Source organism: Aulonocara sp. 'chitande type north' Nkhata Bay, linkage group LG1 (assembly GCF_057382095.1).
Source record: "Aulonocara sp. 'chitande type north' Nkhata Bay isolate Kocher_YH1m ecotype deep benthic linkage group LG1, A_spYH_male_GT1.1, whole genome shotgun sequence".
Taxonomy (NCBI): domain Eukaryota; kingdom Metazoa; phylum Chordata; class Actinopteri; order Cichliformes; family Cichlidae; genus Aulonocara; species Aulonocara sp. 'chitande type north' Nkhata Bay.
The window spans coordinates 31,110,001-31,122,108 of NC_141344.1; the positions used below are offsets into that span (position 1 = coordinate 31,110,001).

Consider the following 12,108-nt stretch of genomic DNA (forward strand, 5'->3'; position numbering starts at 1 on the left):
GAAGCGGAGAGAGAAAGCCTGAAGAAAGGCAGCAGAGGAGACAGAAGAAAGGAGGCGTTCGGCTGACACACAATCAAAACCGCACAAAATGCAGAATTTCACAGGCACCTGGAAAATGAAAAGCAGCGAGAACTTCGACGAGCTTCTCAAAGCTTTGGGTGAGGACAAATGACTCTTTCTTACCTTAAGGTGTGAGTTTATTCAAAGGTTTATTTCAAACATAACTGAAAATTCAGTATTCTAGTTAGTGGGTTATTATCTTTTATTACCCCAATTAAATTGAAATGCATTACTTTGAAATAAAGGTAAGTTCAGTGAAATTGTGGTTTATAAATGTAAAAAAACAAAAGGCTGTTTAAATTGATACAAATAGAAGTCATTTGCTAATCCACATATGCCTAATTTTAGTCTGGTACTTGCTGTTTATTTTTTTTAATTGGAAAATATAGTGACAGGAGACAAATTTAACACTGGAACAAACACCGCACTTAAGCTCTAGAGGTGCACTTGAGTGGAAACAGGCTGAAGAATTCTGTCATCTGACTGTTTGCACTTCAACAGATCTGGTTAATGGTTTTTCCACTAATTTGAAAGACAGAATCTATCACGTATTGCAGGACAGCTAAACAAATCAAATAAGCATTCCTCCATGTCATCACATTGGCACTGCACTCTCAAAATTGACAACATCTGGTGATAAAAATATCAGTTGTACACGCTGAACGCTCCGATTATTAAATAATTAAACCATCAAGTTTAGACTCTAACATCTTCTCCCGACAGCTAAAAGGTGATGACTTTTCGTTCGACTGAGATAGATGGGACAGGCATCTTCTACCTTTACTTAGAAACATGAGCTCAGATATTTTTCTTACCATCTTTTTGGCCCTAGAGGGGAGCAGAAAAAATGTAAGGTGACAAGTCAACACCAGACAATAGAATATAGAGAAAGCAGTAAGAAGTAGATATCCGAAATGTATTCATTTAGTCCTCTACAGGCTCATTAACACACTTTAATGTATGTATATATCAGTGGCATGGGGTGACTTCTAAACAAAGGCAAGCAGGGACAATAAAGCAGATATGCAAGGACAGAGATCACTTTGCTTTAATAGATGCTCTCCTTATGGAACACCACTGTTATGTGCTGTAGTTGTGCAGAGAGTGTAACCATGTTTTTATAGGTACAATCATACTACAGTTATGTTTTCTTTTTCGAAAAGAGGACAGCTGCGAACAAAACAATAAAATAAATAAAACCACTTGGTACCAAATAGAGTTTTAGACCATCAGTGTCATGAGGGATTCTGTCAAAGATGGACCTTTCTGCCTGGTTCTCTTTCTTAAGGCCTGTTTTAGAGTTAAAACCTAGTTTTTCAGGTTAAAAAGAACACTAGGTTAGAACTATGTAGGGGTGTGGCATTTAGATTTAATAGTTAAATGTAGAGGATAGAAGAGCTGAAAGAGTTATATTGAAAACCAGGTTTTACAAATTACTGGACAACAAAAGCATAAAAAACAAAAACAAATTGGCAAATAAGATGAATCTCAAACACAGAGAGAAAACAGAGCACGCAACGAAAACCTGACAGAGGCTACAGCAAAAACACACTAAAGTAAACACACAAAATGAGGGAAAAGTAATAAGAGATGGTGAACTTAGACACGAACAATGGTGGGAAAAGAGCAAAGGAGGAAAATAAGAAACACAGAAAACCACAGGAGGATCTAAACTACAAAATAAAAAGAAAGAAAAGACCTGGACCAAACTCACACAGGCAATGATAACCAGACATAAGGCAGCACAGAAGGTACTTAAAAAATAAACGATTGAGAATTACAACTAAAGATTAAAATAAAAAAATAATTAAAGAAGCAACATTCAAAAACACAAACGAATAAATAACAGAACCATGAATTATACAAAGACTATGGCACTGATTGGCAGTTTCTTCACTGACACTGATTTCAGTGAAGGTCATCACAAAGATAGCCAACCAAAAAGCCTGTGTGTGCCCCTCCCCCTACACACAGAGTGGAGCAGGCAGAGGAGGACTTCCTTGGAGGACTTGTATGACTGGCTGTGGAGATAGGTGAGCCACAAAGTGCCTCATTGGGAAATTGGTGCATGCTTTCAGGTGTAAATGCCATGCTGAGGAAGGTAGCCGTGGCAGCCGCATCCAAGCCCCATGTGGAGATAAGACAGAACGGAGAGCACTTCTACATCAAGACTTCAACCACAGTGCGCACCACGGAGATCAACTTCTGTATTGGCGAAGAGTTTAATGAGGAGACAGTGGATGGCAGAAAGTGTAAGGTAAGTGAATTGACCTGTCAAAATTTGAACTCTGAAATGTACCTATGCTGAAGCTATGGATGCTGGGGGGAAAACAAACAAACTGCAAAGCCTTAAAAGTGACAGGAAGTAGTAAAAAAAACCAAGACATTAGTGTGACAGACATAGATAAACAACCCTCACATCTGTGCTAACAGCCAGGTGAAGCCAAAGTGATGAAATACAGGAAACTCAATAAAATTATGCTTTTCGACAGAGTTTGGCCACTTGGGAAACGGAAAACAAGATTTACAGCAAACAGACTCTTCTGAGCGGGAACGGCCCAAAGACCTTCTGGAGCCGAGAACTCAAAGGGGATGAACTGATATTGGTGAGTAATTTTTAAGTTTATACTCTAACTTGAAATGTGGCGACAGTGTGTGCAGCTGTGGAGTATAGGGAATGCATTATACTATGGGCATTTGTCTTTTTTGAGATGATCACATTTGTTTTTCATTGTAGAAGAAAATTCAAATTTGTCAAATTTGGAGGTCTTTATTCACATGGGTGCTTTAAAAATCAAAACCACAGTTCAAATAGTTCAGCAAAACATTTTTCTTAAAGGAATAGTTTACCATTTTGAGAGTTTTTTCACAAGAGTTAGAAGGTTAATATTTACCTCTATCACAGACTGTATATGAAAATGCAGTTGTAAAAAACTAAGTACACTCTTGCTGCTTTCATAGGATTTCAGAGGGAAAGTAGCAGTCAGATTCTGCTGATCAAATGAGCATGACTGGCTAAATATTAGCAAGTGTGAGCACTTCTATGAAAGCAGAAATTTGGCATTATGGTTTTTGTATTGCTTTTGCATGAAAGGGTTGCCAGGTGAAAGCCTCTTCTCTCTTCTGGAACAATGTCCATTGGACAAATAAAAAAAGTGGAGTTGTTTGGCCATGATCCACAGCGCCACATTTGGTAAAACTCAAACCATCAAAAACTCATAAACACACTTAACTGTCAAGCACAGTGGTGGAGGGGTGATGATCTGGGCACCTTATAGTCCCAGAGTGGACCATGAACTCCTCTCTGTACCAAAGTATTCTAGAGTCAAAGAGGATATGAGGTGGCCAGACTTTACCTTTGGTCCTTTTTGATACCATGCTGTATATAATTGGCTTTTGCGTTGATTAGAGTAAACAAATCATCCAAAGCTGTTAGCTCTGACTTTGGGGACTACCCAGAAGTCCAACAGATCAATCTGTTAATAGTAAAAACAATTAGTAGCTCTATTATGAAAATCAGTATATACAGTTAACAATAGTATCAATCTTTTTATTCAGCTCTCAGAAAGTAGTCATTTTCCACAGAAAAACAGAGCAGAAGCCCAAACCGGGCAGATGGTCAAGGGAGTTCAGAAATGGGTGGTGACACCAGATGTACAATTTTTTTACCAGTTTTCTAAAATACTGTGTAGTTCATGGGAAATGTCTTTAAGCTCCCATGGTTAGTTGGAGAAACCATCCATTCCTCATTTTCCCTTTAGAAGGGTGTGTCTTTAAGACATCCCATTATAATGATGCATGACTAATGATGTATGTGCATCAAGGACAAAACAAAAGCCACCCAGAACGGTTTACCTAAAACCAAAACTGTTCTTTTCTTCTTCCTTTCAGATAGATACAAATAATTGTATACTCATATACTCAAATATCACATACTTACTGTATATTTCAAAGGGGCAAATTAAGATTTCACTGCCATACATTCTATCAGAAACACTTCTCCCTCCCGTCCCTGGCAATCTGAAATCACTAACACAAAGCAGTTTTCCTGTAAACATCTGGTCCTGGGGTTTATTGGCCAGATGGACAACAAAGCTGTGTCCAGTTTGGCTTTGATGGAGAGCTCCTCTTTACTGGCTGTGACTCTGCAGAGAGGCAATCATGAAAACCTTTGAGATGGCCTGCTATTTGGATTGAATGCAGGTTTTCAAAGGCGTAACAAAAAGCTTTGAACGGGCCAAGTCTGTTTTTATTCAAGATGAGGGCGTGCATGTCTGTCCACGTTGGATTGATGGACTGTAACCTAATAGGCATGTGGGAATGAATCACTGGAGAAAAATGTGATTTTTCAAAGAAAAGATCATGACTTTATGTGTGATACCGGTGGGAAGGGGGAGATCAGACAGATTCCCTGCTGTCAGTAACTTAAGCAAAACGCCTACATATTTCATCTCAGCTAATGGATTGTTTAGATGTGAAGATCTGATGTTGGAGCAGATAATAATGAGAGATAAAATAGACTGTAAAATAAAACCTACAATATGAATTGGGCTATGAGCTCAATGGCTGTAACCACACAGTCATTACCCTGAGAAACATTATAGATAAATCTACAATATGAATACAGGCAGAATTGTCCATATAAGGTATGCTCTCTCAATTATACTGAGTCTCAGTATATTGTGAATGCACATTTGTTCTGCCTACAGCTACAGCTTTGGAAACACAGGGATTACTTGTACACACATGGGCAGAACAGAAGTCGATCCCATTTAAAGGTGTGTATATTTCTGGGCGTTTTAAAGGGAACGATAAAGACAAATATTGAACAAAATGGCGCTAAATTCAGTGTAGCTGCTTCAAAGCAGCCTTTAGAGTCTATAGTTAAATAATTGTGAAACAATCCAGCTCCTGCTTTGCACACTCACGTAATTTCCTCAAGGGCCAGCGGTCTGGGGTACAGCTGCAGAGGACTGTTTAGTCAAGAAATCAATGAGTTTGAAGCAATAACATTGCATTTTGGCTTTGCCCCGTGAGGCTGTCCTTTCTGTCAGACAAATCGTCCTTACATCTGGTGGCTCCAGCTTCCTTAATGTGAATATTTACTTTTGTGTCAGCAATGATTCTCTTTCACTTTTGGAGTATTTGCCAGACGGAAAGAGATTTGAAGACGTCACATCAATAAGAAGCAGATCAATCAGACATTGTAAATATTTCATGCTTTTAATCCTTCACGTCCATTTATTTTCCTCTTATCTCATTGAATTCATTAAATTAACACTTGAGCCTTTTTTTTTTTAAATTTCTTTTTTCCAAATAAGGGAAAAGGTCAAAACCCTCCTCTGCTGCCCATCAGTAAACATGAAGCTCATTTTGTGGACAACTAAAAGCAACCACATCCCATCTTGTACTTCACAGAGGATTGATCCTTTTAGTGTAAACACACAAAATACCCCAACAACATACACATGAGGCTGACTTAAAGCACCGTGCAGCAGATGAGGAAATAAGGCTCTAGGCGAGAGATGGATGAAAGTGGAGCTTAATGAAGACTCCATGTGGTGGCTCATTGCGTTTACTATCATCTAATATGAGTGGACTATAATCAGGGCAGTCTAGTGTAAAATGCAGATGGGGAAAAAATGAGGAACCTCACGTATGTCCTCTTATTTCACTTCAAAGCCAATAAATATTGATTAGGAAAGATGAATAGAGTATTTGCATCGACTCATTTGTGATGGTTTAGGAGCTGGGAGAAACTGCAAGGCTGTCTGGTGGGGGGTTCCGGATCTGTATGTGTCCTCATGTGGGTTAATTGGTCTCATTGATCACGCTGTGGAGAAGTGCCAATGAACCCCGGTGTTACCTCCATTAATGTCTCCCTCGGCATCACGCCACGCGCCAGATGGAGTCTCCTCGGCTTCATTTTTCACAGCTCTGCTTCTTCGCCGTCCTGCCACACAGCTTTGCCTGGGATATTGATGATGTGTAGCGCTGCAGTTGGCCATAATGCTACGCCCCAGGGACTCCCATAAATCACTGGGCTTTGTCACGCACAGGCACACGCCCCTACAGCCAATATCAACCGCCCCAACGCCCACCCTCTATTCTGATATCAGTGTTTGTGCATCTGTCTCTTTTAGCAAAATATCAAAATAAAAATGATGCCATAGATGTGCGGCAGAGGATGAGCACTTTGACGATGAAACATAGTTACTACACAATACGCGGCTAAGAGTAAAAGAGAAAAGAAATAATAATCAAACAACACTTCACCGAAGTGACTTACACCTGCCTGACATTAGAGTACATTGATTAGAAGACAGGGTTTTCTTTCCAGTAATGAGCCACACTGATAGAGAAAGCTGAAGGTCCTGTCATATTACACTGCACTTTCATTCAGATACAGTTCTGAAGAAGGGCTTTATTTGCTGTTTTTTTAGATGATAAGTGGGCTGTAAAAAGCACAGTGTATTAAAGAAGAGCTGAAAGATGCGGTTTTATTTTGATGTGTCCTCAAATTTAGAAACAAAATCTAATTTTGCTTTTTAAATCTTGTTTCAGATCTTTGGAGCCGATGATGTGATCTGCACACGGATCTACGTACGCGCATAGGAGAGGACCACGATTGTCCAAATTCAAAGTTCGCTCAGCAAATAGTCTGTCAGTGTGAGAAATTGCCAGTAATCCGTTTTCAATAGCATCTTACATTTTTGTGCAAGTCTCTATCTTAGCAGGATATTAGACGTTAGTTCTACCGCCATTTTTTTGTATATATTTTTTGTTTTTAGCGAAGTGAACGTTCAGTATGATTTCTTTTATACAAAAAAAGAGCAGCAGCAGTAGGCCACATAGTAAATACTACAGGGAAAACGTAATGAAGAACTTGCTAGTGTCAAAACTTTCCCTCAATAAATTTTTTAAAACAATATTCAAGGAGCACACTGAATTCTTGGGGGGCATAATTTAGTAATTGCTTTAAAAGCGAGGTCAGCATGAACACCCTCGGGTTCTGTGGATGAGAGTCGCTTTAGACAGAGAATATACACTCACGACCACTTCATTAGGTACACCTTGCTAGTGTGCTCAAAAAAATATACAATAAAATATTCCCATCACACCACCAGCAACAGCCTGAATTGTTGATAGGAGGCAGAATGGAGCCATGCTTTCACGTTATTTACAACAGATTCCAACCCAGCCATTGAAACTCATCCGACCAGGCGACATTTTTCCTTTTATTGTCTAGTTTTGACAAGCTCATGCAAATTTTTGCCTCAGGTCATCTTCTGGAAGGCAGCAGTAACTAACCACTTGTTACAGCAAAGGTATGCAGAACAGCATCTCTGAATGCACAACACATTCAGCCTTGAAATAGATGGGCTACAGCAGCAGAAGACCACACTGGGCATCACCCCCATCAGCTTGTAGCAGCTGCTCACTGGAGATTTTTTTATCAGACCATTCTCTAAAAAGCTCAGATGCTTCCCAGTAGGTCAGTTTCAGAAACGGATCAGCTCAAAGATGCTCAATTTGCCCGTGTCTACATTCCTTAACACACTGAGATGCTGTCATGTCATACTCAAATTAATAAATAGCTCATTATGTGCACCTAATAACCCAGTGATGGTAAATCAACTATCTAAAAGTAACTAAAAGGCTTTTATGGCAAAACTGAACCCAGAATGAAGGATAGGATTGGGGCTTGGGACATAGGATTAAACATAAGTGACAATGCCAGAAATGAAAAAGGACACCGTGAACTGAACTTCTGTCTACTCAAAGGATAGTTTAATGCCAAAACACCATACTAACAATCATGTACAACATCATAAAAGAGAAGAGACATATTAAACGCAGTACAAACAATGTCTTAATGTACAATCAGCTCCCCGGGGCTTCCTGTGGTATTCTATATTAAACACAGTAATATATAAACTGCTCCAAGATTGTCTGCAGCTGGTTAGGTTACTGACCACTGCTTTTAATGGAGCTAAGGAAAGTGTCAAAGGGTGTCATGTTGCCAGGCAGCTTCTTCTCTGGACCTCCATCCTGCTTATGTAATGATCCACGTGAAAAGTATTAACAATAAAGAACTGAATGTGTTGAAGTTTATATTAAGAATATGTATATTTCTAATGTGAAACATGCTTTCCAGCATTTAATGTGATAGATATCCGTCTTCCATCTAACCTCACCTACATTATCTACAGGGCCAATTCCAATTTTATTAAACTGCTGAGAGGAAAAGGCAAAATGCGTAGTTTACATCCCTCTTTTAAGGGCATACAACATTCACATTTGTACTTCAGCCACAAATACAAACAGACAAACTGTGACTGAAGGAATTATTGCTTTTTCCTTGCTCCTTAATCTGTACACAAGTCACATAACTGACAGTCTCATACTATACATCAGTCAGTGTTTGTCGTTAGCACTTACCTTACACAAGAAAAAAAGATATAGTCTTCATAGGTGGCAAAACATCACTGAACCTGTCTTACAGATTCTAACCATTTTGCTTAAATACACAAAAAGCAGACAGTACTGATGAGACTTCAGTACTATATACATATACATACTGAACTTAAAAAAAATTATATATATATATAAAAAAAAAAAAAAAAAAAAAAAGGACAAATTGTTGCTCAGCTACATTCAATCATCTTAAAACCACGAGTGATGTCTGAAGACTAAAAGGTAGAAATACACAGAACTGATCCAATCATGTAGAAACAAAGACTTCAGGGATCACATGTTCAGCAGAACATGAGCCTTTGGTTTAAAAAAAAAAAAAAAAAAAAAAAAATATAGGTAAAATTTTGTATTTCTTAATAAAAATTTTATTCAATTTCCAGCTAAAGACTGATTACTGTGCGCTCTGATGTACGCTACACCTCAGTGACATCTGTTTAAAAAAAACAAACAAACAAACAAAAAACCCAAAAAACTACTTTTATAAACATATTTACACAAAGTGTTTGGGCAGTCATAAGTTATTGTACTCGATACACAATGCTGGAACTAATGCCGAGCATCTACCCAGCAATCACTATAGATGTTTTTTTTAATATATAGAGTGCACCATTGCACCTTTACCACCAAAAGGGAGAACATTCACAGGCTATACAAGTTTACAGCAGGAACCCATATTAAGTTCCACGTCCACACACTTTAACAGAGGTAACTTGAACTTGTTTTTGCTACCTAAAGACAGAAGCTGAGGTCGTTTTGTTTTTATCTTCTGTAAAATGATAAGTTGCTCCTTATCAAACACTTTTCACTGTTAAGCTGCTGAGTTTTAGTTAGGAAAACCTTTACACTGAATTGCACCATGAAAACAGATGCTCTGAGTGTTTTTCCTCTGTATAGTCATTTCATGTAAAAATTTGCCTTTAACATTATAAATTGCTGCCACCCACTCAAATATACTGACAGCAAATTTTGAAAAAAAAAAAGTTCCATATTACATCTGCTGCAGAGTTTGCAGCATACGCTTTACAGACAAATTCCTGCAACAGGTGCAAAAAAAAGAAAAAAAAAAGAAAAAGAAAAAAGGAAAACTTAGATCCAGTTTGGATCATGGATTGAAAAACCCTCACAAAAAGTTTGGCAACTGAATCCAGTAACGGCAGCTCTGAGAATTCATCCTTGGCAGCTTGTTGTGTGGACACGTTAACAGCCAGTTTGCTGAGACACAAGTATTACGGTGTTTTGTACTTCACCCGGTACTTGTTAATGTTGAGATAATGGAGCAACTCAGGGCTGCAAGTCGTGGTGCAGGCCAACAGGCCTTCTTGTCCATCTCCCATGAACCACTTGCGGCTTTCAGCGGCCATGTCACTGGTCACGTGCTCCTTGGCCCAAGTATCCAGCCAGGCGTGAAAGCGTCTGTGCAGGCGTGTGTTCACAAGCTGGTGGGACTGAAAGAGATAACAGGAACACGGCACAAAGGAACGTCACAAACTGTGTGTACATGAACTGCAAGGGCTGTCCTATAGCCAAAACCGATTGCGGATGTTCTGTCAGCGATATAGGGGGGAAAGAAAAAAAACAAGAAAGACAAAAAAGAGAGAAATTTGCCAAATGTACTTGGGCGTCTTGCCCAAGTAAAGTCTGGGGGAAACAGCTACGTCTCAAAAGACTATAAAAATTATTATTTTCATATTATTCTCATCCATCGACAATTGGATACAAATCAAGTGAACGTTATCCTGTATGAGAAAAATGTGGAGTACATCATAGTACTCCACATACGCTTTATAAGACTGATCTAAATTAAAACAAATAAAATAAATGAAAAATATCTTTGTACTTCTAGCCATCACAAAAAACTGCTGCATGACCACACAGGCAAATTTAAATACTTGTGGTTGTTTTATGATTACTTACCATACAATTCTAACACTGAAGCTTATTGGACAAGACTAAAACAACATGGCAAACACATGCCTCTTAATTTTCGTCCTTACCTGATGAGCCCGTGTGAGCGCTGTGTGCCTGTACATGTAATCTTCTGACTTGCAGACATAAACCATCTTGTAGGAGTTCAGCTTGAACATGCACTCCATCTTCAGCTCGCTGCTGCCGTCCTGCGACTTGTCCGAGGAGCCTTTGGTCATTCTCTCCTGTTGCAGCTGCTCCCAACCTCTCTGGCACTTCCTTATCCGTCTCAAATTCCTAAAGGCCAAAAAAGATCGAGAGCCATGAATAATACTGACCGACGCTACAGAAAATTTCTTGATTACACCACACATCAGAAGAATACATCACTTTTTTTTCTTTTTTTGTTTTTAAAACAAAAGGAAATATCCAATTTCACTTGAGAAAGTTTTATGGTACGATTTTGTGCTTGACAGTACTTACTGGTCAATTTTAAAGCCTAAGATGTAAGGTCAGAGACGATACACGTACACAAATTTAAGAACAGTATTTCCAAATTTGAGAGGACTGTCCCTTTAAAAGAATTGTAGTTTTTTTAAACCCATGCAATCCAACTCACCAAGAACCAGCGATAATTAGTTAGGGAGTCAAATCATTCGTGGGAAATGTGGATCTATAAGAGCAGCAGAGGCAGCGGTCATTTCTCTGTACAGTGCACTTCCATTGCACAGCCACATTTTTCCAAATCTTATGCTTGGCAAACAATTGGATTCATCCCGATTTTGTGCAGGCAATTTTCTTTTCTTTTCTTTTTTAAAAAAAATGCAATTATTCACCCCACCTGAATGAAAGGTTTAAATGTGTACTTACCACAGAGGGTAAAGGTGAGCGAAGACTGAAACCATGAAGCATTTTTTGCATTCAGGGCTCCACTTAAAAGACATGACAGTGAGGCCAATTTCAAGTAAAAACGGTCACATCACAAACACTAAAAAAGGAAACTGCTGCCTGACCAGATACCAAATCCAAAAAATATGAGCAGAGGGTATTTCAATGTCTTTGACCAGAGTGTCATGAAAATGAGATGAAGACCCAACAGAAGTGAAAATTGATTTTTTCTTTTTTGAGTGAGGAAAGGCCAATTATTACTATTATTATTATTATTTAAATCTCTTGTGCTGCTGATCTCTCATAGATTTGATGAAAGAAAAAAGAAGACATGATGTGGGTGAGCCCACTGAGGAAATCATAGTCAGATTTATGCAATGGGTTAAAAAAGAGAAAACTCAAGAGCTTTTTTTTTTTTTGCCTTTTTAAGAAGTTGTTTGATACGTATATGGTAATGGACAGCCATCTCAAAGTAACGAGACGAAAACAAAACCAAAAACACAAAAAACACCAAAAAAAGATGCTTCAAAAGATGTTCATGTGCAACACTCAGCCTTCACGCCTTCATGCACAGCTCTGAGGTGTCAGGAAAGAAATACACCAACATATGAGCATACAATTTAGACAATCATTTTATTTACAAACCCTACTCCTCTGTACAAGTGCTGCAGATAATGTGCTTAACCAGAGTTAAAAAACAAACAAAAAAAACCAAACAGAAAACCTAAGATCACTAATCTCTTTCAAACCAGGAAAAAAAAAAAAAAAATCTCACTG

At 38.5% G+C, this 12,108-nt stretch overlaps 2 protein-coding genes across 5 annotated transcripts in view; one reads left to right on the forward strand and one right to left on the reverse strand.

The window, feature by feature from the left end:
- Nucleotides 1–9,413, forward strand: LOC147339357 (cellular retinoic acid-binding protein 1). The gene is made up of 4 exons (XM_086293566.1): nucleotides 1–158; nucleotides 2,139–2,317; nucleotides 2,553–2,666; nucleotides 6,625–9,413. Exons 1-4 carry the CDS (start codon nucleotides 89–91, stop codon nucleotides 6,673–6,675), a joined length of 414 nt encoding a protein of 137 aa, XP_086149692.1. The 5' UTR covers nucleotides 1–88; the 3' UTR covers nucleotides 6,676–9,413.
- Nucleotides 7,825–12,108, reverse strand: part of LOC147339358 (paired amphipathic helix protein Sin3a-like) — a 20,035-nt gene continuing 15,751 nt past the window's right edge. For all 4 annotated transcript variants that reach the window (XM_086293489.1, XM_086293508.1, XM_086293517.1 and 1 more), the window contains exons 20-21: nucleotides 10,533–10,740; nucleotides 7,825–9,983 (exon numbers count right to left, since the gene is read on the reverse strand). In XM_086293489.1, coding sequence (XP_086149615.1) covers nucleotides 9,765–9,983; nucleotides 10,533–10,740 — 427 coding nt within the window. In that variant the 3' untranslated portion in view covers nucleotides 7,825–9,764. The remainder of the gene's footprint in view (nucleotides 9,984–10,532; nucleotides 10,741–12,108) is intronic.